The following is a 26,701-nucleotide window of genomic DNA, read 5'->3' on the forward strand; positions in this document are numbered from 1 at the left end:
TCTGTGGGATGTCTTTTTACTTTGTTTATGATATCACATGAAGTACAAAAATTTTTAGTTCTGAGGAAGTACTATTTATCTCTATTTTCTTTTCGGTATTGTATCTAAGAAGGTTTTGCCTAACCCAAGGTCACAAAGATGAACTTTTTTCTTCTAAGAGTTTTATTGTTTTGGCTCTTCTATTTGGGTTTATGATCAATTTACAGCTAATTTTCATGTATCATATATGTAAAACTTCATTCTTTTGCATGCGGATATCCAGTTGTTCAAGCACCATTTGCTGAAAAGATTATTCTTTCCCCACTGAATTATTTTGGCACCCTCACAGAAAACTAATTGACCATAAATGTGTAAGTTTACTTCTGGAATTTAAATTGTATTCTCTTGATTCTGCCTTTCTGCCAATACCACACTCTTGATTGCTGTAGCTTTGTACACAGTTAAATTTTGAATTTGGTAAATGTGAGTCTTCAGACTTTGCTCTTTTCCAGATGGTTTTGGCTATGCTGGTCTCCTTGCACTTCCTTAAGAATTTTAGGATCAGCGAGTCAATCTCTACAAAAAGTCAGCTGGAATTTTGATAGGTGGTGCATTGACTCTGTAGCTCAGTTTGGGGAGTACTTTTTTTTTTTTTTTTTAAGATTTTATTTATTTATTTGAAAGAGAGCATAAGGGAGGATGAGAGGCAGAAGGAGAGGGAGATGGCAGACTCCCTGCTGAGCAGGGAGCCAAATGTGGACTCTATCCCAGGATCCTAGGATCATGACCTGAGCTAAAGGCAAACACCTAACTGACTGGGCCACCCAGGTGCCCTCAGTTTGGGGAGTATTAACATCTTTTTTTTTTTTTTTTAAGATTTAAAAAAAAAATTGATTTATTTGACAGAGATCACAAGTAGGCAGAGAAGCAGGCAGAGAGAGGGGAGGAAGCAGGCTCCCTGCCAAGCAAAGAGCCTGCGATATGGGGCTCGATCCCAGGACCCTGGGATCATGACCCAAGCCGAAGGCAGAGGCTTTAACCCACCCAGACTCGCCTAGAATTAACATCTTGAATATTAAGTCTTCTGACCCATGAGCATGGATGTTTTTCCGTTTATTTAGGTCTTAAATTCTTTCAGCAGTGCTTTATAGTTTTCAGATTGTATGTTTTGTATTTTTATTTATTCCTAAATATTTTATTTTTTTGATGCTATTGTAAATGGAATCATTTTCATAATTTCATTTTGAGTTGTGTTACAAGTGTATAGAGATACAATTGATTTTGTTTCGTTTTTCAAAATGGAATATAATTAACATACAATGTTCTATTAGTTTCAGGTGTACAACATATTGATTTGACAGTTCTATACATTTTTCAGCACTCACCATGATAAGTGTAGTCAGTACCTGTCACCAAATAATGTATTGACTGTATTCCCTATGCTGTACTTTTCATCTTTGCGCCTTACTTATTTTATAACTGGAAGTTTGTATCTCTTAATCCCCTTTATCTATCTTACCCATATCTCCATTCACCTCCCCTCTAGTAACCACTAGTTTGTTCTCTGAGAAACATAATTGGTTTTTGTATATTGATCTTGTATCCTCCAATCGTGCTGAACTCCTTCATTAGTTCTAACCTTTTAGTGGATACCTCAGGATTTTCTGTGTATAAAATAATGTAAAATATGAATAGAAATTGTTTTTCTTCTTTCTTTCTAATCTGGATGCCTTTTCTTTCTTTTTCTTGCCTTATTGCCCTGGTTAGAACATCTAGTACAGTATTGAATAGAAGCGACAAAAGAGAATGTACTTGGCTTGTTCCTTATCTTAGGGCGGAACATCCAGTCTTTTACTGCTAAGATAATGTTAGCTGTGGTGTTTATAATGGGATGCTCTATGAGGAAATTCCCTTTTATTTCTAATTTTTGAGTGCTTCTTTTTTATTTTTATTTGGTATCATGAAGGGGTGTTGGATTTTGTTAAATGCTTTTTCTGCATTGTTTTAGCCTTGTTTGGGCCACTGTAACAAAATACCATAGAGGGGGTAGTTGATAAACAATAGAAACTTACTTCCTAAAGTTCAGGAGGCTCTCAGTCCAAGATAATGGTGCTGGCAGATTTAGTGTGGTGGCTGGAGAGGGCTCTCTTCCTCGTTCATAGCAGGATCTTTCCAGCTGTGTCCTCACATGGTGGAAGTGGGGATAGAAAACTCTCTGGCCTCTTTTATTAAGGCACTAATTCCATTCATGAGGGCCCCACACTCACGACCTAAGCACCCCCTACAAAGGCCCCACTTCTAATACCATCATCTTTGAAGGTTAGCATTTCAACATAAGAATGCAGACTACATTCAGACCCTGTGCATTTATTGAGATGGTCATGTGTTTTTAAAATTTTATTCCATTGATTTGATGTGTTACAGTAATTATCAGATGTTAAGCCACTTTTGCATTTGGGATAAATCTCACTTGGTCCTGGTGTTTAATAACCTTTCTGTGTATTGCTAAATTTGTTTTGCTACTATATTGTTGAGGCTTTTGCATCTATATTCATTAGAGGTATTGGTCTGTGGTTTTCTTTCTTTGGCAATGTATTTATTATCAGGATAAACCAGGCTCATAAAATGAGTTGGAAAGTTTTCCTTTATCTTCTATTTTTTGGGGGGGTGGATTTGTGAAGAATTGGTATTAATTCTTTGGATGTTTGGCAGAATTCACCGGCAAAGCCATCTGGGCCTGAGCTTTTTTAAAGTTCAAACATTACTGATTCAGTCTCTTTACTTGTTACAAATTATTCAGATTTTCTGTTTTTTAAGTCAGTTTTGCCGGTTTGTATCTGTCTAGGAATATGTGCCTTTCATTTAAGCCTCTAATCTGCTGGCATACAGTTGTTCATAGTATTCCTTTTATTTTTTTTTTAAGATTTTATTTATTTATTTGACAGAGAGATCACAAGTAGGCAGAGAGGCAGGCAGAGAGAGAAGGGGCTTGATCCTGGGACTCTGTGGGCTTAACCCACTGAGCCACCCAGGCACCCCACATAGTATTCCTTTTAAATACTCTGTATTTCTGTAGAGTTGGTTGTGACATTCCTTCTTTCATTCCTGCTTTTGGTAACTGGAGTCTTCGCTCTTTCTTTTCTGGTCAATCTAGCTGAAAGTTTGTCAATTTTTTTGATAGTTACCAAGAACCAATTTTCAGGTTTTTTTTCCCTGTATTGATTTGCTGTCCTCTGTTTTTCTTTTTTTTTTTTTTTTTTTTTTTAAAGATTTTATTTATTTATTTGACAGAGAGAAATTACAAGTACACTGAGAGGCAGGCAGAGAGAGAGAGAAGGAAGCAGGCTCCCTGCTGAGCAGAGAGCCCGATGCGGGACTCGATCCCAGGACTCTGAGATCATGACCTGAGCCGAAGGCAGCGGCTTAACCCACTGAGCCACCCAGGCGCCCCTGTCCTCTGTTTTTCTAATTTCCACTTCAATCATCCACCATCTTTAATCCCAGTCCCCATAATATTCTTCCTTCTTTCTCTCTTTTCACATGATTCTCACATGAGAAAGAGGCACAGGAGACTCTGAAGGGCTACAGTCAGCAACACAAAATGTTGCTGCTGTCTGGCTCATGCATATTTTTTTTTCCTATGGTCCAAAATAGGACAAAGTCAACAACTTAATGAATTTGGCTTTAATTTTACACATCATTATCTAGTGGTTGCCCAGAAGCTTGAGTGTCAGTCCTTGGTCTGAGATGTTAGTTTTGTTCTGGGGTGTGAATTGCATAAAATAGAATTTGTCCTTTTTGTGTGACAAATATCATTAAACATTGCCTCTCTCTCAGGCAGTGTGCTAAAACCCAGCACCTTTCCCATAGACTGAACTTGTTAGGTGAGGAAACAGTTTATATAACAGATATGTAAAGAGGTAATGAACTTGTTAATTATGTCTCTCCTGCTAAACTGCAACTCAGGTAAAAATCTTTAGCTAGATTACTTTTTAAAAAATAATGGTTTAATGCAAATTAGAGACCTGGGTCGCGGAAGCTAGGGAATATGAGATATGAGTCTTGGATCCGGCCCTTTGGAAGAAGATCAGTGTCCCTGGTGAGAGGGACAAGCCATGCCCTTGGGGAAAGCCAGGGAATCCTGGGAGGTGCTGTGGGCCCCATTCCAGGAGATGTGTTGGTATTCCAGCACCAGAGAGAACACTGACGTCTGGGATTGGTCCAGGAGGACGTGTGCTTGCTTTGCAGAATGTCTTTGGCCACTGCTGTCATTCCTCGAGAACAGTTGCTGTCTGCACGGTAGCCATGATGCCCTTTGCAGAACAGGGAGGTCCAGTAGCTGTTGGGCAGTAGCTGTTTAGTTCTGCTTACCTTTCTCCCATGTGGCCAGTAAGTGGAACATTCTGGTTATCTTTGGAAGCTGCAGTTAATGCCTGCACAACAACTAGCATCTCAAATCAAGATAAAAGCACATTTCCAGAGAAATAGTTGAGCACTTAAAACGTTTTACATCCTAGAAGTCCCATGGTGGTTTATTGTGTCCTTGGAAGAACGTTCAGAGCCATCTTTGGAAGGCAGCCTTCGGCCATTCAGACTGAGTTCAAACCAGAGAAACTGCCACTTGGCTCTCTACCCAGTGCAGGTTGGGGGAAGGAGGACAGGAATAGGAATGAAGAGTAGAAGCCAGATGGCTGTGTCTAGCATGGGGAAGAAAACCTTCAAGGGGAAATGGACAACAGTGGCATGTGTCTCTTCTCACATTTACCTATAAATATGTCCATGTCCCTGTCTGGCAAATCGTGCTCATTGTAGGACCTGTGGATGCTGCTGCTTCAGGGTACTTGGAGCTCCATACAGAGCAATGAGAGTGGCGTTCTGGTGGGAACCCAGCTAGAGAATGTAGTTTTAGTCTGACCCCAGTTCTCTTCTGTGCTTTCCGTTTGGTTAAAGTCCTCTACTTCCTGTTCTAGACCTGATACATGCTTGAGAAATCCCCCATGTTCTGTGTCATGGGCTGGTTGCATTCATTAAAGCCCCGGCTTTATTTAGACTTCTTTTGAGTGCTGTGGAGGGCATAAGACGTGCCTGATGATCCGAGGCCTACGGCTAGTGTTTGTTTCTTAGGTGCTTCACTTTATAGAAAAAGGAACTCAGTAACCATCATCTTTTTTTTTTTTTTTTAAAGATTTAATTTACTTATTTGGCAGAGATCACAAGCAGTCAGAGGCAGGCAGAGAGAGGGGGGTGGGAATTAGGCTCCCTGCTGAGCAGAGAGCCCGATGTGGGGCTCGATCCCAGGACCCTGAGATCATGACCTGAGCTGAAGGCAGAGGCTTTAACCCACTGAGCCACCCAGGCGCCCCACCATCATCTTTATTATAGCCTCAAATTAATATTTCAGCCACCCCCGCATGCAAGCATTCTTTCTTCCACACACTGCTGTAACGTGCAATTTTCCATTTTATATTAAATTTTATCTCTCACACATTTCCTTATTTTGATTTAATATATACAATTATATAAATGCCAGTGTTTACTTCACAGAATGTGGAGGCTCTGGATCCACGAGGTCGAACCTTATTGCATCTTGCTGTTTCTTTGGGACATTTGGAGTCTGCTAGAGTCTTGCTCCGACATAAAGCAGATGTTACAAAAGAAAATCGTGAGGGATGGACAGGCAAGTATATTTTGAAAATATCTGAAAGCCTTTTGTTTTGATGTCTCTTTCTGAATAAAGGCGAGTCTCAATGATAATTGCCCTCAAGTTATCTTTATATTAAGACTCTTTCTCTCTTGGGAGTAGGGGCCGGGGCGAGGAGATGCGGGCCTCAGAGACCTGAGGCACAATGGTCCGAACTGTGTCCTGGGCCAGAAGCCCTCAGTGGAGGGCGACTCCTATCCAGAAAGCAGCTCTCAGTGCAAACCCTTCATCACACATGAGTATGGAGGCCAGATTCCTCCTGAGGAATGTGATGGTAACTCCATTGAATCTGTCAGGATAGGCAAAATGAAAACGAAATTATGGCTGCTTCCGGGGATATCCTGGCATTTCACTTGCTTGCAAGCTCTCTGTTGGTCAGAGTAATTAATTCTGTGTTGGCTGAGCAAAGATACACATAAGCCCTACCTGCCCAATCCACATATAACCCCAGTTGTGTGATCACACAGGTAAAGCCTGCTCTCTGAAGACACTGTCAGGATTTCAGAACCAGTGGTAAGAGAGGAGGTGTGGGGGGAGGATGGAAGTCGGCTTGCTCAAGAGGCTACAAGCCCTATATTTTCTTTTCACTCAGTTAAGAGCTAGCGATAAGCAGTCATGGTTGTAAAAGTAAGGTGGGGCTGTAGCCTCTCTTGCTCTTTGAAGAAAATGTTTGTCTTTGATCTGTAGACTCACTTCGAACTAGCTTAGGAGTCTGTCACAGTATGAGACTACTGGATGATGAAGTTTCACCTTTTTGGTTTTTAGTTTTACACGAGGCTGTGAGCACCGGTGACCCCGAGATGGTGTATACCGTTCTTCAGCATCGGGACTACCACAACACATCCATGGCCCTTGAAGGAGTTCCTGAGCTGCTCCAGAAGATTCTTGAGGTATCCATAAAAATGTGGCGATGCCATAATTTGAGTTAAATGCTGACAACATAGCTGGAGAGACACAGTTAGATGTCCACGTGTACCTTCCCACGAGTGTAACAAATAGTAAATAACGGTATATTTAGTACCAAAGGGCATTATCCCTCATCTATTAAATGTATGAGGTCTTTCACAGATTTCGTTTCTCCGTCACTAGACCTACCCTTCTAAGTGCGGCTCAAGACTTGTAACTGAACACAAATGGACATGAAGCAATTTGTCTAGGTAACTGTTTTCTTAACAGTGGTGTTCTAAGCATTGGTCATCTTTCTTTTGAGAGAGAAAGTGTGCGTGCACATGTGAATGAGGGCGGGGGCGGGGGGTGGGATGATGGTGCTGGGGAGGGCAGAGGGAGACAGAATCTTTAGCAGGCTCCACACCCAGTATGAAGCCCGAGACAGGGCTCGATCTCACAACCGGGACATCATGACCTGAGCCGAAATCAAGAGTTGTATACTTAACCGACTGAGCCCCCACAAGGTGCCCCTGAGCATAGGTCATCTTGAGGAAGCTGTGATGAGCATTGGATACTATACAGGGATTTCCAAGGCTTCTTGAGGCTCTGAAGTGTGTATGCACCTTCTCCTTGCCACTTGTTGACTCTAGGCATTAGCATTTTGTGACTTCCGGTCCATTGGCTTAATTTATTTACAACCATTGGTTTTGGTCCCGTAAAGACTGTTCCCCCCCCCCCCCCCCACAGGCATTGCCCGTAAAGACTGCTATCTGTGAATTAAAGTGTATGGGCTCTGTGACACTTGGAGGTCATTTTTATGAAAATTTACTTCTAGACTCATGGACTGTTCTGCTTCATTGTTGCCCTTCTCCACAAAGTGTCTGTTACCTACAAGAACCATCTTAGGAGCCAGTCATGGAATGTTCTCAGAGCTGTGGGAGACAAGAAAGTATCAGTGCTTCAATTTTCGTGTCATTTATTCTTAAGTACATAAGGGAGCTTCCCAAAATATCTCCAAAGATATTTGCTAGGTAAATCCACTTTACAACTTTAGTCAACATGTTTCTTGAGAAAAATTAACAGCTCTGTTGAGAAAAGGAACAGCTTTGCTGTAAGACAATCACTGCTCATTATCTGAGCACACTTTGTAAAAAATGTATTTCTCTGACACTCAAGCAAAATTGTTCCCAGAGATACTCATTTTTCACAGAGTACACAAAACCTTCCATGAAATATGAAATAGTTGTCTGCGTTGTTTTTAAGCTGCGTTGTGTGTGAATGTGCGAAAGATCAAGGGGATTTCTTGTTTTCTTGTCTAGCTTACTGGAGGAGGAACTAAAAACACATTTGCCCACTTGGCAAATCAGAAACTGACTTAATGTGTGGTCACTCTTCATTTTAAAAATGCCATGTAAAGGACTTTCTGTTTTTTAACCTGTACTGAGCCATACCAGTAAACTGCATTGGGTTGTGTTCTCTGCTTGAAGTTAAACAGAGCCTGTGAATGACCTGTGTGCCCAGGTCTCCAGATGTTGTTGCTGACATTTTGTCTTTTAACATTGGCTCTTTAAAACAAGCCCTCCCCATTCTTGTCTGCTGCCCCTCGGTGAGCCTTTGCCCATCACTGGAATCCTGATTTTACTTAAGGGTAGATTCTTGGTCTTCCTTTCCATTGCTTCTGTAAAAACCACGACAAAGCCATTGTGGACAGAGGGGTAACAGAGCAACACCTGGAATTTCTAGCATTTCTCTTCTTGGATAGTAACTGTCGGATTTCTTAAGTAAGCTCTCCAAGAACCTTCTGTAAGAATTTAGGGCAGATCAGAAAGTCGCCCTTAAACAGGACTTCTCTGGTGGTATAAAATTTTATAAAGCCAAATTCTCAAAGTTTAAGAAGAACTGGAGGGAACATGAACTTCTTAGAGAGGTGATGTCTGGCAGCCTCCTCTGGTTTGGAGGTCCAATAAATATGAAGCCCTTCCCAGCACACAAAACCTGTTGCAGTCAGGCAGATAGAATAGATGGAATTGATGTTTCTTTCTCTTTGTTCAGAATAGCCTGCTACCCACATTGCATGGCAGTGTCTAGGCCCATCTTCCAGGCTCATCTTTCTGCTACTGTTAGGAACCAGAATGAGTCCTAAATCAGATTTGATTTTATCCCTCTCTAACCTTGTTGCTCTTAGTTAACTTTTTTAACTGTCTAGACATATTTTATATCAAGATAAAATAACAGCCTGTGTATAAAATAACCATTTACTTTGATGGGTTTGCATTTTGTTTCTTATTTTCTGTGTTCTCTCCTCCTCCCCACCCAAACTTAAACCCCCAAACCTAAAACCTCATTAACCCTTACCATGTTTGTGTTCGGTTTAATAGTGCTAAGGATCATTTACTTTAAACCTTTGTCCTTCAGGCTCCAGATTTCTATGTGCAGATGAAATGGGAATTCACCAGCTGGGGTGAGTGGCTCTGGGCTTTCTATTTTATTTGTTTCCAAAATTATTGAGCCTGAATATACGTTTACTTTTCCTTTATAAAAACAGAATTTTTAAAAAAAATTAATTTATTTATTTGACAGAGAGAGACACAGTGAGAGAGGGAACACAAGCAGGGAGAATAGGAGAGGGAGAAGTGGCTTCCCACAGAGGAGGGACCCCGATCCTGGGATCATGAAGATCCTGGGATCTGAAGGCAGACACTTAACAACTGAGCCACCCAGGTGCCCTGAATGTATTTTTTTTTTTCTTAAATCTAAGAAATGTGTAGAAAAGAGTATGAAAAAACAGCCACCTATAGTCCCACTTAAGTGCAACTACTGTTCATGCTTTGGATATTTTCCTTCTAGTTTTCTCCTCCACACATAGGGATTTTTCTCTTGAGCATCTTGTAAAGATAATATATAGACAATTTTGTCTCCTTTTTTGGTCACTTAGAACTGATACCTGTCCATATTATTAGGTTTTTTAAATGGCTAAAATTTTAGTAAGTAGATTTGCCATAATTTATTACTCATTTCCTTATGTGGTTCAACTTGCTTCATTTAAACTTGTTATTCTATGGAAGAAGATGAGACAAATGGTGGGATAGCTTAGTTTTTTTTACAAAATGGATGTATTTCTCTAAAATCTTATGTAGGGCAAGTTGACCGACAGTAATTTTCATAGATGTTCCACTTCTATTTCTTGTAGATCAGTTAATGACAGCTCTTAATTCCCAGGTTCCCAGCTGTTTCACACCCAATTTTTCTGTCAGGCAAGAAGTCATATTTGTAATGAAACATTTAAATGAAGTAAAAAGTATGTAACAGAAGAGAATTTCAGGTTCTTCTGGAAACCTTACAAGTTCTTTTCAATGCCGAAGCAGCCACAGATCTTAGCTGTATTAGGTCTGATATTTTGAAGGGTGGATGTGGCAATGTGGCAGGTCATGGCCATGTGGCCAGAGCAGTGTATGTGAGCAGGAAGGCCAGGTGGACACGCTGTATAGCCCTGATGGTGGTGGTGATGGTCACAGAGAGACTTTCAGTTTTGGGATCGAAAATACCTCTGGGAGATTCATTCAGGGTCTTCTCTGGGTAAGACATACACCTACACTTTTATAAAGAACTGTAGAACAGAAGGTCTGTTTTTTAAAAGTGACCACCTGGATCCTCAGTGTGGGAGCCGAGCCCAGTTCTGTCTGGCGGTCACTATCCAACCACTGCTTTCCTTTTATTAAAGTCCCAATCCAGATTTCCTGGCCCTACATGTTCTGCTTGGCCCTCAGGTTTCTCCTCAGTAGTACGTTTCTCTTCTGTAGTGCCCTTGGTTTCCAGAATATGCCCGAACGATGTGTGTCGCATTTGGAAAAGTGGTGCCAAGCTGCGTGTGGATATCACATTGCTGGGATTTGAGAACATGAGCTGGATAAGAGGGAGGCGTAGTTTTATATTTAAGGGAGAAGGTGAGTGATTCTGTTCTGTTTTCATAATCACTGCTCACGCTAAGTTACAGACTGCTTTTTGACCATCAAAATGTGTTTATATTCCTATACTTTATCTGACCCTGTCTGGGGCACTTTTTTTTTCTTTTTTGGTTATTCTTGTTAACTTTTCAGCTCTCGATTCCTCAATTTTCTTTCTTTTTTGAATAGTTCTCTTGATTCTCTTGCCTGTATCATTTACCCTTTTAACATGCATCTGTCCCTCATTCCTGAGCGTTGAGTGGGAGACTGTCTTGTATCTCCTTATATTCCCTCAACAAGCAGGCGTAATCCTCCTGATGGAGGGTGAGAAAAATTGTATTGCCAGCCCAGCATGATGCATAAACAATTTACATTAGTTATATAAATTGTATATTTGTAAGTTGTGTATTTTAAAAAGTGCATAGATGTGTTGCCAATGAAAAAGGCAAATTGTTTTTAATGCCTGTAGTTCTGAGGAAGATGGCCTATGGGCTGTGGAAACTGGCCAGATAATCCCCATGTAAGTAGGTAGTGAATAATCAATAGTCTTTAGGTTTTATCTGATAGCACTTGAGGGGAAAAATGTGAGATGATGCATTTTAACTTTTGAGGCTTCCTTGTTTTTGTGTCTTTTTTGCCTGGCACTTGGTTATGCTCTGGTTTCCATTAACAGACAACCGGGCAGAGCTGATAGAAGTCAACCATGATGACAGAGTGGTCACCACCGAACACTTTGACCTTTCCCAGGAAATGGAGCGCCTCACTCTGGACTTGATGAAGCCAAAAGGCAGGGAAGTTGAGAGGCGGCTCACAAGCCCAGTCATTAACACCAGCCTTGATACTAAAAATATTGCTTTTGAGAGGTACGCATTTTGGTTCTGCATTTTAACATCTAATCCCTTTACTGCTATCTTTAGTCGAATGTAGATATGAATCGGAAATTATGGGTGGGTTGGGATTTTTCTAATCCGGCATAATAAACAGTAGTGGGTTTTAACATTGCTTTCTGTTCTAACCAAGTAAAAGCCATAGCTGACCTCCTCTTTCATAGATCATTTTTACAGCACATTGGTTACATCTTGGAGAAATGTCTTCATATTCTTTTATGGGCCCTTTCTAATGGATTTTATTTGAATTTTTTGTTCTGGTGTTTGGGGATCCATAAGACTCCCTAGTCCCAAACCATGGAGCTTTGAGTTTCTGGAAGCTAGAACTGACCCAGTATTGATTGTGGTTGTACTGATATTAGTCATATTCACACTTACTGTATAGTTTAATGTGGCCCTTTCCCCATGTGAGGCCTGAGAGTTTAGAGAAAGAGTCTGGAGGAGTTTTCGGTTCTCTTCCAGATTCTACCAGAAGAAACTTCTGGAGAGGTTTGTACCTTGGTTAACCTGGACGAGAACTGGTCATCGGCCTCTGGGCTGGGCAGAGGCATGGAGAGCTTTTGAGTGTAGGGGAAGCAGAGGCTGTCAGAGCCGTTGGCCTGAGTGTTTTTACCTCCAAACACATTGAGCTGAGGGAGTCTGCAAGAGCCCTGAATGTTTGCCTAGGATTTCACATCCAGCTCTCTGTAATCCAAAGCAGCACAACCTGAGATAACATGGACATATATTATCCTAGATATAGGCTTTCTTTACTTTTAGTGAATATACTCCCTTTCCTCTCTTTTTCTTTTCTTTGTTTCCATAAAATCAGTTTGTAAGACTGAGAATTTTCTGATGAGTCAAATATAAGACTGAAATACTCCTTTTTTCGAATTTAGATAGAGCATTGGAATTAGGGCATCTGTTAGTAGCAGAAGAGAAAACCCAAGTGTCAGCCTGTGTGGTATCCTAATACCACTGCTGCTTGGGTAGTGGTACCCCTGTGAGGCGGGGTCAGTGCCCTATCACCAGCCTTGCCAGGTGATAGCTATCTACTAGGGACTGACTGTGACTTTACCTGGGAGGGTTTGGGGCAGACCCCTGAGGCTTGGCACACACCTCTGCAGACACCTTCAGCTAGGGTTCTGTTGGGAAAGCTGGAAAGAGAGGAGCCTGCCCTCCCTGCTGCAGCCCAGCTGTGGAGATGGGGGTGAAAAGAACTGAGTGCCACTGGCAGGGCCCCTGAATGACTATGTGGCTTTGGGGAGGTGGCTTGGTCTCTCTGGATTTCGGTGTCCTTGAAAGAAAGAAAGGAGTGAATCTTGAGATATGCTGCTAAAGTCCCCATGATCCTAAGATGTCATGAGAAGAGCTGCTGTTCCCTCTAGTTCCCTGGCAGAGTTGGTAGAGTCTGTTCTTAAGTGTAATTTACAAAGATCGTGCTGATTACTGGCTGAAGGTACATGTTATACGAGGGCACGTTCCATTTGTGTGGAGGACTAAGGCACATCTGATATTCATATGGTTACTAGGTTTTCAGAAGGTTTAAGCTAACCTCCTTTTTTGCAACTGACAGTGGGTCTCACAGGAAGGGTTTCTGGAAGACAGGTGCTTTTTTTGGTGGTGCTCAGAATTAAATATGCAGTTAGTGAGTTTTGGAGCCACTTGAGTGGTAGAAATGGTGTGCGCAAGTCCTTCCTACTGGAGGTGGGAGTGTGTGTTTGATTGAATCTGGAAGGTGTGCTCTTTTGTGATAGCCATTCTCGTCCGTTTCTTTCCTCTGATCTGTTCTGACAGCCTGAGGCTTGCTTCCTGCATGAGTTTTTGGCCTCCCTTAAATACCCTCTGGCTGAAGTCTGGGTTGGTCTCGTCCCTCAAAGATTAGGCTCTGCCAGCCTTAAACAGAACATTCCCAGCCACCCTCAGAGACTTTCTCTGCATGGCTCAGCAGCCTCCATGCTGCAGCATTGGCTCAGTGGCCCCTGGTGTGGCAGTCTCAACAGAGGTAAAAATGGCAGAGGGGGAGCTGGTGTCCCCCTGTCATTTTCAGATGTCTCTGCATGTAAAGTTAATGAAGAGCCAAGGAGTTATTAGACTTTTGGTTTTAAACTAGGACACTGAATTTAATAAGCAAGCTGTCAGAGGGGGAGTGGAAAGGGAAGGGGAGCAGCCAGGACTGCCAGCCAAGCAGATGCAGAGAACTGAGCAGCATGGCGGTCTCCAGGGAGAATGGCGCAGCTCCGTTTCCCCAGCAGGCCCCGCAGGATGAAGGAGAACAGACTGAGTCATCCTTTGGTACCTTGGAAGACTGTGTGCCAGGAAACAGTTCTCCCCAGGCCAAAATATCAAGTGACTTGGTGAAAGACAAGGAACCAAGGACTGAATCTATTAACTAAAAGAACTGTCTCTTGATTTTCAATTCTTGATGACTAAGAGGGGACTCGGGTTTATGACTCAGTGTGGACCCTAACCCCTTGCCCCCTAGATTTCAGTTTTGTTTCTGAAATGTGAAGTGGAGATCCTAGCATTTGGTGTAATCCCTTTAGGGTTTCTCGCTCTCCCTCCATGGGTCATTCTTCCTTCATTGTGGACTAATGGGAAAGGTGAAGCTCTGATCCCTCCTTTCTCTGATGGGCTGTAATGTACGCATAAAACTTTGCATACCCCATCTGGTCTAATAAAGCCGTTTGGAAACACAAGATGCAAATGGCCTGTATCTTTGTTGTGAGTTGGCTCACCTGCCAGTTCCCGGAGCTTCCTGTGTGATGTCCCACTTCCCTCTGGGGTCAGAGCAGAAGGCAGGCAGGCCAGTTCTGCATGGGGCCAAGTGCAGCATGGAGCTAGAATGTGATGGAGTGGAGCTAGGATGTGATGTCCTAGACAAAAGGGCAGACCAGACTGGTCAGGGCTCCCCTCTGAGTGATAGTATTTCCCAGGATGAGCTGCTTTGAAAATGAACCACAGCCTCTTGGCCGCTCTTGGCTCTAAATGCATTTTTACCCAGAAGTATGTTGAGTGGAATAATTGGGTTTTCAGGCGCCTTGACCAACGCCATAGCTGCCGCTGGAATGCTGGGTTACTTTAAAAGCAGTTCCACAGACCTGGAATTAATGCCTGGGCTGAAAAACTACTTTTAACATAACATCCTTTCCTCTGCTGCACCAAACCTGATAAAACATGTGACTCCCAAGCCATTTTGCAGGCATTAATGGCTTCTCCAAGCAGCTCGCCACAATGATGAGTTCCTGCCCCACCTCCTCTCTCTGGAGGAGCAGGATAGTCTGTGCCTTCTTGTTCTACGATTTCCTCGATTGAGTTGTGGCTGCTCATGGGAACAGAGCTGCTGACGTCCATGCCCACAGTTTCGATGATCCAGACAAATGCTCAGACCCAGATCGCACCTCATGGCGAGCCCTTGGACGCTGGTCATCTTCATTTCTTTAGGACAGCTGTCTAGTCAGTGTCACCATGTTTGTCCCCTGTGCTGGCGGTTTCTGTAAAGAAGCCAAGAGTGGGGGCTTTCTATGCCAGGGGTGAGGTGAATTGATTAATAACTGTGGGAGGGGGTGGGGCTGCGTAAGCCATCTGTCACCAAGAGCATCCTTTTGTGGACAGTAGGACCATAGTCACCAAGTGGCCTTCACTGCCTTAAGCTGGGGGAAGTAAACTATAAAGGCGGCAGGGATAAATCTGAATGGCATTTTGTACATGTAGAAATTTGTGGTGTTCACTTTTTATCAGAACTAAATCCGGATTCTGGGGCTGGAGGACAGATAAAGCAGAAGTTGTTAATGGTTACGAAGCAAAGGTAAAAGGAAACTCTTAAAATAAGATTTAATATAGCTATTTAGCTTCTATGCAAATGAGGAGTCTGTTCAGATTGTTTTCATGCCTCTGCCGTGGAGATACTCTGGGGAATAACGTACTGCTTGGCGTCTCTCAACTTGGATTTGTACCTGATCTGACATTCAGAAAATAGAATAGCATGTCCCGAGGAGGCCCCTAGGTATGCCAAAGAGAAACAGCCCTGTAGAGAAGTGAGTCTGGGTGTCAGTCATCCCCCGGGGAGTGACCATTCCTTTAATTCTTTAAGGATGAAAAGAAAGGATTAGATTAGACCTGCATGTCAATCTTTTTTTATAACCTGAGTGGGTTTAAAGAAGAAAAGAAAAGTAAAGTAGCTTTAATAATCTCGCATTTTTGTAGTCAGCCTAATTGTAACCAGTGACTTGACAACCCACTCGCATGACGTCAGTGTGTTAAGAATACAGTTGTCAAGAGTGGAGACTGCTGTCAGTCGGGGCCTCTGGTGTCTTGTCAGCGGGAGCACTCTACTTGCTGGCTTCTCTGTAGCCGTGCAGTCTAGCAGGGATTGCTGTCTCCCAGGGCCGGAGTCCGCTGCTACAGGATTCTCTGGTGACCTCTGAGTATGCAAAGACACTTAACGTCATGCTCAGCAAGATGCATTTAGACACTGTCGCTCCAGTGCTGTGTGGGTTTCCTTGAGTCTCTGATTGTGCAGGAATCCACGGAGGGCACATACAGTTAATTCCGCTTACCATGAGATTTGGTCTTCCAGAACCCCACATTCCTCAGGCGGCCTTGAGAACAAGAGCCCTGACTGGTGGTGAGGATAATTTTTTTGTCTGTAGAGGGAATAGCTTTTTAAATAGTGACTTGCCAGTTTCCTTGTTAAGTCTTAGAGAACCTTGTGTTTGTTCCGTTTTCCTTCTGCCCAGCAGATGGCTGTCTAAGTCAGTCCTGTTATAAGATCACCACAGATCAGTACAGAAGCCCATGATGCGGCTGTGGGATAGGAATAGTGTGATAGGAATCCAGCAGGGAGGCCTAAATATCAGGACCTTTGTTCAAGGGTGTTTAGCAACACAAAGGGCAGGCGGGAAGCTGCAGCCATCCCTGTTCACTCCTCAGTATTTAAAACTGTCAGAGATGCAAATTAACTGCTGATGCATTTCTAAGTTGATAGCTTATATATTTTTCTCTGAAGGATCCTAATGATTGTCAACCATTTCTCATTTTTATTTTGCTGAATTTTTTCTTTTTTCTTTTTTTGGCTTCAGCATTCTTGCTCTTGCTATGCTTATTTTTTGAGTTTTGATTCCCTGTGTCACTGTGTTCTTTTGCACACGTCTCTCAAGGTTTACACAGTAAACAATGTGAGTGTGATAACCAAAATCCGCACAGAACATCTGACCGAGGAAGAGAAAAAGAGATATAAAGGTAATCCCCACCTTTTGTTTGGCCTAGAGAGAGAGAGCCTTTGTTGGCTTCATTAAGTTTTGGGTTGAATGTGGTCAGGTCAGGCTCATCCTAACCCTAATTTTTTACAAAAATTTCCTTAGTCTGGCTCATTATTTTTTTTTTTTTTAAGATTTTTATTTATTTATTTAACAGATTGAGAGAGAGAGAGAGAGAGATCACAAGTAGGCAGAGGCAGGCAGAGAGAGAGAGGAGGAAGCAGGCTCCCCACTGAGCAGAGAGCCTGATGCGGGGCTCGATTTCAGGACTCTGAGATCGTGACCTGAGCCAGAGGCAGAGGCTTAACCCACTGAGTCACCCAGCGGCCCCTGTCTGGCCCATTCTTGAAGATATTACCTGTAGTTGGCTTCAAGTGGAATTAAAGCCATGCAGGAGGGTTTGTGCTTGTGTTCTGAAGAACAGTTGCTGGATCTGACATATAGGTAGATAAAGGTATTGGAGACTAGTTCTCCCTGAAATGAGCGAGTCAGTCCAAACTTGTACCATGGAAGATCTGGACAGAACCTGGACTATGAGCCCAAACTCTGCCAATGCGCAGGGATTATATCCAAGCCCCACCAGTGGCCTGTTGTTTGGCCTTAAGTTACCTACCCTCTGGGGCTCATGTTCCTCAGCAGTGAAATGGGGGTCCTTGGGAGGATGGGACGAGTTGCTTCATGCAAACCTTTGCAAGGTTCCTGCAGAGTGTGGCAAGCACACGGTCATTGTTGGGTGCCTCCACCACCGCCACTGTTACTAGGATTCTGGTTTCACAGATGAGAATGCTGTGGCCCCCCACCCCAGGCTCACTCCTAAACCCAAATTCTTTCTACTCGAGTTCTTGTAACTGTTGCTAACCTAGGTTAGAGACCCTAATAAAAAATGTCCTATGAGGGATAAATTAGTTGATGGTTATTATAGATGATTTTACTAGCCTGCCCATAAATGGACTTCCTAACGTAGGTAGCTGGGATCCAGAACTTTAAAACAGGACAAGAATCTCTTTCTGTAGTCACAAGTAAGGCATAATAGTAGACATTAAACTTTTCCTCCCTTCTCTAGCGGATAGGAACCCACTGGAATCTTTGCTGGGAACTGTGGAACACCAGTTTGGTGCTCAAGGGGTAAGTGGTAGCAGCAAGCTCTCAGGTTCAAGAAAGGACATGACTTTGCTGTGCTGTGATGGCATTTACTGAACCTGACCAGGCCTCTCTGTCTGCAAGGCTGAAGAGCACTCCCAAGCTGAAATCAGAGATACTCTTTTGCAAGAGAAATAAATGAGTCTTACAAATACAGATTTTAGAGGAGGGTCATGACTGTGCAATTCAGGTGCTTTCTCTCTCAACTGTAAACTTAGAAAGGATTCAGGACTTTCTGTTTTAACCGAGCACCTTAACAAACATTTTCTTACTTGATCCTTATGAGAACTCTGTGGAGTTGGTATAATGGCTGTCAGAGGGTCAGAAAACTGAGATTCCCTTTCCAGTGTCCTGAGCAAGAGCCTGACAGAGCTGGAATGTAAGCTCCAGGTCTCCTAGGTCTTATGTGCTTTCAGCCATTTCTCTCTTTTTTTCTTTTTTCCTGTCAGGAGATAAAATTGCTAAAGAGAGTAGAGAAACGTTTGACATGGAGAGACCCGTTAGGCTTCCCATGTCATTTCCTCACACCTTTGTGGATTTTCTTGTTCTGTGTAATAACTTAGTTAAAAAAAAAAAGTATGTGAGGGGCGTGGTTAGCGGGGGCGGGGGCGAAAGACTAGATCATCCTGATCCATAGCTGGTTAACACATCCATCTCTGGGGCTGAGTGCCATAGGTCTCCACTTGTGAGCACCAATTGGCATTTCTGATTCCCCTGAGTTCTGGCTTGGCAGGACCTCACTACGGAATGTGCCACCACCAACAACCCCACGGCCATCACACCTGAGGAATACTTTAATGAAGAGTTTGATCTGAAGGACCGGGACATTGGAAGGCCGAAAGAGCTGACGATTAGAACGCAAAAGTAAGAGGGGCTCAGCAGCCACACGCATTCTTGTTTCAGAAGTTGTGCTGTTTCTTGGGGTCGTGTTGTCATTTTTGTGTCCCTTTCCTTTAAACATCATTTGGAAGTTACTTTATCTGAGAAAAGCAAATAGCAGATTGCACACCTTCTTATTAGCCCTTTTCCAAATGGAATAGAGATGGGATATAAGAATTCCTTCTACTTTTTACTGCCAGCAAGCTTCAGCTGATCCAGTGGAAAGATCCACCAGCGCTCAGTTCCTTCACGCTTGCTGTCAATTCCAGCTGCTGCAGGGGGAGGTCAGCGTGCTGGGCATTTCTCCTGATGGCCAGATTGCATGGTCGTCCGAATTCTGCACAGGTCTAGTCCCTTCCCTGCTCCACATTAAGAGAAGTACTGTGGCTGGGAAGGCTGCATTCAGGAGGAGGCTGGTGCTGTCTCGCCAGCTGCGTGCAAGTCATTCACTTTCCCTGTCTGGGGGTGTTGGCCTCACTCTTGTCTTGGTCTGTCTTGCAGGTTCAAAGCGACACTGTGGATGTGTGAGGACTTTCCGCTCTCTCTTGTGGAGCAGGTCATTCCCATCATTGATCTCATGGCCCGAACCAGTGCTCATTTTGCACGGCTGAGAGATTTCATCAAACTGGAATTCCCACCTGGATTTCCTGTCAAAATAGGTACTGACTACTAAGCCACAGGAGCACCTGCAGGTTCTGGCCATTTCTGTGGGTGACAGAATGTACTTCAGGGCACTGGAATGTTTTTTTGTTTTTTTAAGATTTTATTTATTTATTTGGATAGAGGGCAAGAGAGAGCACAAGTGGGATGGGGGATGAGGTGGGGTGGGGAGAAGGAGAAGCAGGCTCCCAGCTGAGCAGGGAACCAGATGTGGGACTTGATCCCAGGACCCCAGGATCATGACCTGAGCTGAAGACAGATGGTTAACCAACTAAGCCACCCGGCACCCTGGCACTGGAACATTTTAGGCAAAAGTAGCAGACAGTACACATAATGGAGGAGGTCACAATGATCCTTTAGCTTAATATGGCTTAAAGAAGGATCATTGGGAATGAATGGAAAACATTCATTGTTTTCATGTCACACTTAACGTAGGCATCAAATTAGATTGTTTCTGAGGAAGACCTCTGACACCAAGATCTTTGATACCTAAGTATGTTTTAGGGCCTGTAGTGGAATGCATAATCCTAAACACAATATATAGAACTTGTGAAGAATCTACAGTTTGGATAGTTGCATACTGGTGACACATTCTTCAGTGCGGGCTCAATTGCTTATTCACTGTGATCTAGGAAAAGCTGCTTAACCTCTCTGAATCTCAGTTCTCCCATCTGTATATTGGGAAAGGTAGTTATGTTAATGTATTTGATGTGTACAAGCACAGTAGGCAGTCAGTAAATGGTGGCTATTAGTCTCGTGAAGTTTATTTATAAAAGCTTTTATTTTGTTAGAAATTCCATTGTTTCATGTCTTAAATGCACGGATTACCTTTGGAAATGTCAATGGCTGTAGCACTGCTGAAGAAACTGGATCTCAAAATGTGGAAGGGACCCAAGCTGATACAGGTAAAAAAAGAAAAAAAAAAAGTTGGGCTTTGTGGTTTAAAAAAAACAACACCACATCCAGTTAATTACTGATTATTCAGTTTGACATTGGAGTATCTTATGAAATAGATCTCTGCAGTGAATGAAAATGTTAGATTTCTTTGAGAGTCAGTATAAAAACTTATAGAATATGACCCCACTTGTATTTTAAAAAAAAAAGCATAGTTTTAAAAACCAGCTCTATTGAGGTGTACTGTATATACAGTAATATGCTCCCACTTTAAGTGTGACAGTTCAGTGCTTTTAGACAAATGCGTGTACCCACAGAACCACCACAGTCAAGATGTAGAGCATTTCTGTTACTTGACAAAATTTCCTCAGGCTCCCTTGCCATTCATCCACATTATCTTTTGGAGGCTACTATAAGTGGATTATTTACTTACTTTCCAGTTACTCGTTGGTAGTATATAGAAACAAAACTGATTTTTTTTTTTTTAGTTGTTTTGTCTGTTTTACTGGGGTAAAATGGTGTTCTGTGTCTTGGACTAGTTGAAGGATACACAGGCATTTATTATTTTTTGAGAGAGAGGGACAGAGAACATGTGTAAGCTGTGAGGGGGGATACAGGGGGAGAGAATCTCAAGCAGACTCTACAGTGAATGTGGAGCCTGACTCAGGGCTTGGTGCAGGACTCAATTCCATGACCCCAAGATCATGACCTAAGCCGAAACCAAGAGTTGAATGCCCAACCGACTGAGCCACCTAGGTGCCCCGTTTTATTATCATTTTTAGTTTAGTTTATAGACATCTTACTTTGTTTTATATGTTTACTGTATTCCATAGTAAAAAAAGGGAAAACTACAAAGAGTCCTTGGTGTGGCTATGTATTATTCACACACATACACACACCGCATTTCTCAAAAGACATGCAAGGGAACACTGGTTACCTCAGGACTTTGGAAATAAGAGAAAGGGTGTAGGGAGACAGAGATCTTTATTTTTTTTATGACCATGAGTTAATTTTATTACTTAAAGGAAAAGACTGAAAGAAAAGGCTATATTTTGGTACTTTCCTGTCAAGGTTATTGTTCCTCAAAATCTCTCTCACATAGCAGCAAACCTATATCTTAATCATTTTTTTTAATTTTTTAATTTTTTATTTTTTTATAAACATATATTTTTATCCCCAGGGGTACAGGTCTGTGAATCACCAGGTTTACACACTTCACAGCACTCACCAAAGCACATATCCTCCCCAATGTCCATAATCCCACCCCCTTCTCCCAACCCCCTTTGTTTTGTGAGATTAAGAGTCACTTATGGTTTGTCTCCCTCCCAATCCCATCTTGTTTCATGATCTTAATCATTTTAATCCTTTTGTTTTCTAACTGAACAAATTTTTTTTTAAAGATTTTTATTTATTTATTTGATAGACAGAGAGAGATCACAAGTAGGCAGAGAGGCAGGCAGAGAGAGAGGGGGAAGCAGGCTCCCTGCCGAGCAGAGAGCCCCATGTGGGGCTCGATCCCAGGACCCTGAGACAATGACCTGAGCTGAAGGCAGAGGCTTAAACCACTGAGCCACCCAGGCGCCCCAACAAATTTTTATATATTTAAAATTTTAAGTTTGAAGTGGAAATTTATTTTGCTGATTTAGGCACCGACTCTTACCCTTTGTGTTTCAGCTTCCCACGTCACAAACTTTGAGGTGGATCAGTCTGTATTTGAAATTCCAGACTCTTACCACGTTCAAGACAATGGCAGAAATGTGCATTTACAAGATGAAGATTATGAGCTAATGCAGTTTGCCATCCAGCAGAGTTTACTGGAGTCCAGCAGGAGCCAGGTGCATTTAGCAGAACAAATGGCAGGGCACGGGAGGGTTCAACCTGTAGCTGATTTGTGAGACTCACTGGACATCACAAGCTGGGCAGATTCTCGGTGTACCCAGAGGTCCTATTTTCTGCACCTGGTCTTTCCCAAAAGCTGCTTCTCTGACACCATGTGCACAGCCCAAGTCGGCATCATTCACAGGATGTCTCCCGACAGACTTCCTTCTCCTCAGGTTCACCCATGCAGCCCACAGTCACGTAGTTTTCAGAGCATTCTATCTGATATGTAGTACTGAAACCGTAGGTTCATGCTAGCTTCTCCCATCCTGTTTTTTTCTGGAATATTGTCCACATGTTGGTCATCTTGTAAGAAGGCATGTGGATTTGAATCCTAGCTTCCTCCCAAGGGAAGACTAGTCATTGTGTTGTGGTTGCTCAGTGTGTGATGAAAATGGTGGTTGAGTCTTTGTTTGTTAAGTTTGTTTTTTACTCCTATGTTTTACTCTGTTGCAAAGGGTATAATCCCAAACTGTCAGGGACTCTAAAGGGTAGAGCTAAGGGTGGGGCAGACCAGAGTAAGAACAGGTGCCCTTGGTCTCCTAAGGTGGTTCTTCCTCCAGGTCTCACCTGCCTGGGACAGTGCAGGCCTTGAGCTCCTCCTCCCCCAATGTCAAGTCCTTCCAACCCTGCCCTCTTGTGCTTTTCTGATTCTGCTGTGGCGGGCTGTCTTTCTGTGTCCCCCACCTTTTGGTGTCCCACCTTTTGGTGTCCTGGGCTTCTGCTGTTTGTTCTTGGTTCCTTGTTTCCTTCCATCGCTCATTTGGCATATGTTTGCAGAGCGAGGATTCTTTGATGAAGCAGGCCCAGCCCCTGAACTCACAGGCCCCCCCAAGGTTTGAGAGTGGTACCCACACTCCAGCGTCCAAGCTCAGATTTTTGGCATTATGGTTTTATTCTTGAGATTCCAAGGTTGGGCAGTGGACGTGCTTCCCCTCCTCCATTCCCCATCAATCTGTTCTTAACCATTCAGTTTTCTGAAGCTGCTGGGCCAAGGGCCACACCCATACCCAGCATATTGCCTTTGGGAGGCCTCCTGGGAGAAGCCCAGCCCTTGGACCTCACTGTCCCTCCAGTGCGCCTTGCCCTTCTTCAAGTGAGCTCATTGCTCCCTCCTGCCCAGTATCTGCATAAACCTTGTTGACCATAAATTTTGCAAAGGAGGGGGGTAGCCAAAGTCAAAGATGACAAATGTTGAGTTATATATTGTCACCTTACTTTACAAGAATGACCTGCCTTGTTCATTTAAACTTTGCCCAAGGTTGTTTTTGATGGATTCTGTGTCAAGTATGAGAGGCTCTGGCCGTTAAGCAGGGTAGTGTACCACATTCCATCTGACATTTAGGTGTCGTGTTTGAGATCACCCAAGTCTCTGTTCATTTTTCATGTGGTGTTATCAGTAATGGACATGGAAAAATTTTTAAATTTTGTTCTTGTGCTTTCGTCGCCTTATCAGTATGATGCCTCCTCCTTCTAGGAGGTATTCATGTCCATCATATTTGTTTTTTGCAGGAACTTTCAGGACCAGCTTCGAATGGAGGGATCGGCCAGACACATGCCTACGACGCCCAGTATGAGAGGTGACTGGCATAACTTTTAAAGTGAGGCCGACATGGGACTTAGTGTTGATCCATTTGTTGACTAGCCACAGGCCAGTGCCATTGGCAGAAAGGCTCCCAGTAAATGCTTTTTGAGCGGTCTGATCTTCTGCAAGGAGTATATGCTCACAGGGTCTAGATGCCCTCAGCAGGAGGTAGATAGTTTTAAGAATGAGGAGGCTTTGGGGAACAGATACGGGGATGAGTAGATTATCTTTTTAAAGGAGAGGGTAAAGACTGGAAAGATTTATTTTATGGAGTATTTTCATGTACTCCAGGCATATATAAAAGCCCACTGAAAGAAAACTTAGGTTTTGCTTTAAAATAGATCCAAATTCAGTTCCTGACCCCATCCTTTAGCAGCTGGGTGATCATGGGCGGGTTTGCTTACCTCTCTGAGCCCCAGTTGCTCACCTGTATGCAGCACCCTGCCTCAGACGTAGAGGGGAATGAATGGCACCGTGCCCAGTATGGTGCATTCTTGGGAGGCAGTTAAATGTAGGTGCTGCTTCTGCCCTGATGATATTGGTAATTGTTTTCCTTTTTCCACCTCTTTCCCCCCACAGGGCCATCCAGGAGAGCCTCCTCACCAGCTCAGAAGGCCTGCACCCTGGGGCTTCGAGCGAGACAAGCCGTTTTGATAGCGACCTGCAGCTGGCCATGGAGCTCTCTGCCAAAGAGCTGGAGGAGCGTGAGCTCCGGCTCCGGGAGGAGGAGGAGGAGCTTCAGCAAGTCTTACAGCTGTCTCTCACTGAGAAATAGACCTTTCTGCTCACCGGCTGCACAAAGCAGAGGTTCTGGGCCGCACAGGAGTGCTGCATCACTAGTGCCCCGGGGCCGAGGGACTGCACCTCGCATGCATGCAGCCAACAGCAGCTGCCCTTCCTTCTGCAGAGGTGCTGGACCAGGGACTCCCAGGCCCATCCATGACACTCCCCCGGGGAGGGGCTGGGGACCAGCAGGCCCCTTCTCCAGGCTAAGGGGAGGAGAGCATTGTCACTTTCCATTAGATGTATTGGCTTGCAGGTCACGTTTTTACTACTACCAGCTTTAGACAAAAACCCCAATCCCCGCAAGTTTGTAGATTAATTTTTATCAAGGAGTGATAACAAAACAAGTTATTGCAGAGTCAGGGTGCTTTTATATTTGAGAGCAGCAGCCTTTTTAGAGCGTGATTTATGAAAATTTATGAGACACTTCTTTACAGTTCACCAAAGAAATGGATAATCTGTGCCGATCTATTCTTTTGTTTTTACCTTTATACAGGGTTTCTAGGACACTCACTGCTCCTCCTCCATCTCCACTTTATTCCATCCCACCCACCCACCGCTGCTAGAGTCAAAGAGGAAACCTGTACAGGATACCTTTTAGATTAGGTGTAACTATTTGCATCACATTAGGCTATACAAATGACCACGGATGTTGCCTTAGCCTTAAAAATTACCAGTAGTTTCAAACCACCTCACTCCACCCTGAGGGGTCTGATTTGAATTTATAAAGGCACTTCATTTGAGAGCAGGATCCTCCAGGCTAAATCCAAGGCAGCTAATCCTGGCCCTGAAGGAACAGCTATGAGAGCCTGAGGCTTGTTCTCGAGGCGGCAGGCTGGCCAAAACATAAGACAGCACAGAACCAAAGTAGGTGTGTTCCGCACCTTCCCTAGTGACAGATTGCCACGGAGAGGCCAAGGGAGACCCCACTACAGGCCTAGGTTCACTAGAGAAGAAGGAGTGGCCTTGTAGTTAGAAAGGGAGCTCCAAGCAGAACTTAATATTAAGCTCTGTATTCAAAAGGGAAAATGAGGATTCTGCATTGCTTTTTAGAGTTCAAATCAACATCTTTCTGGATAAATATATTTTTTAACAGAATCTTTTTATTATTTTTAAAAGATATAAAGACAACTACTCCCATCAGTAGCAATACAAGGTTATACATTTTAACCAGATTTTCTCAGGCCTTTTTTGGATACCTTTAGTAGTTTAACGATTTTATGTGACCCTTCTGTAAATAAGCACTGCACACCACACAGAAGAACCCCCGGGAGGAGAGCCGAGGGCGCCCTCATTCTGGCCCATCTGGTTGTCCCCACAGGCTGACTGACATGACCTGGTAACAGTGGCCACCTCAGCTCCCTGTCTCTTTCCTGTCTGCTGTGCTGCTTTCAGGATGGGAAGAGACAGAAACTACGCTGCAGTTAGCATCCGTATCCTCCAGTTAGTGCTGCCAGTAAAATGCTCTTAGTTACAGAGGATTGTGCTCTGGATTCCACATAACCACCTGCCTTTTTAGTCACGGCACACACACGGCCAGTATACCGGGGGGTCATGTTTGTTTCCAACACACAGCTTGGCATTCTGTTTACTCCGTGTTCACCTTGAGTGAAGACACTTCTCGGGAATGCATCAGGCTGCAGCGTTTACTCCCTGAGGTGAACCAGCCATGATTTCTGTGTTTGCATTCCACTGGCCTGCTTCTGGAGGAAGGGGACTCCCCGGGAAGTTGGTTAAAAAGGGACTGAGCGTTCTGTCCATCTGTTGCAGCATTTATCATCTATGTGTTCACTCTTAAAATGCAAATAAAGACTGCTTCTTGAGAGGGTGCTCGGACAGTATCCTAGCTAGCCTTTGAGTCTTTGTTCCTTTTCATGGGGTTTCTCTAGTCGCTGAATGTTCCCACACTCCATGTTACGTATGTGACTCCAACAGGAGAATGCGTCATGCCACCTGGCATCCATTACCAAGGTGACCTGCTCCTCTCAGCCTCCCCACTGGGGTCATATAGTCCACATGCCCCACGCTGCTCATTTCACATAGAAACTGAAAAGCCCACCAGCACAGGGGCTGCTGGGACAGACTGCAGTGGTTCTCCTGGAGGTGGCCTGGCTCCTCTGGAGTCCGGGAAGCCGCGCCAACCTCAGATCGCTCCTGGGACTGAAGATGCCCCCACTCTGAGGCTGATGTGCTCTGTGAGGCTGATCTTAGAAGTTCAGGTGATAATTAGGGCTTCCAGATTTATC

General features: G+C 43.7%; 1 protein-coding gene across 1 annotated transcript in view; it reads left to right on the forward strand.

Moving 5' to 3' along the window:
- The window catches only part of ANKRD13A (ankyrin repeat domain 13A), a 33,010-nt gene extending 6,705 nt beyond the window's left edge, over nt 1-26,305 (forward strand). Inside the window, exons 2-15 of the mRNA XM_059408674.1 lie at nt 5,524-5,656; nt 6,446-6,570; nt 8,984-9,029; nt 10,369-10,512; nt 11,186-11,375; nt 15,120-15,186; nt 16,538-16,619; nt 17,700-17,761; nt 18,510-18,640; nt 19,157-19,314; nt 20,107-20,220; nt 21,884-22,044; nt 23,600-23,667; nt 24,252-26,305. Of these exons, the coding sequence (XP_059264657.1) occupies nt 5,524-5,656; nt 6,446-6,570; nt 8,984-9,029; nt 10,369-10,512; nt 11,186-11,375; nt 15,120-15,186; nt 16,538-16,619; nt 17,700-17,761; nt 18,510-18,640; nt 19,157-19,314; nt 20,107-20,220; nt 21,884-22,044; nt 23,600-23,667; nt 24,252-24,447 (1,677 nt within the window). The 3' untranslated portion in view covers nt 24,448-26,305. The remainder of the gene's footprint in view (nt 1-5,523; nt 5,657-6,445; nt 6,571-8,983; nt 9,030-10,368; nt 10,513-11,185; nt 11,376-15,119; nt 15,187-16,537; nt 16,620-17,699; nt 17,762-18,509; nt 18,641-19,156; nt 19,315-20,106; nt 20,221-21,883; nt 22,045-23,599; nt 23,668-24,251) is intronic.
- The last annotated feature ends 396 nt before the right edge of the window (nt 26,306-26,701 follow it).

This window comes from Mustela nigripes, chromosome 8 (genome assembly GCF_022355385.1).
Source record: "Mustela nigripes isolate SB6536 chromosome 8, MUSNIG.SB6536, whole genome shotgun sequence".
Classification (NCBI taxonomy): domain Eukaryota; kingdom Metazoa; phylum Chordata; class Mammalia; order Carnivora; family Mustelidae; genus Mustela; species Mustela nigripes.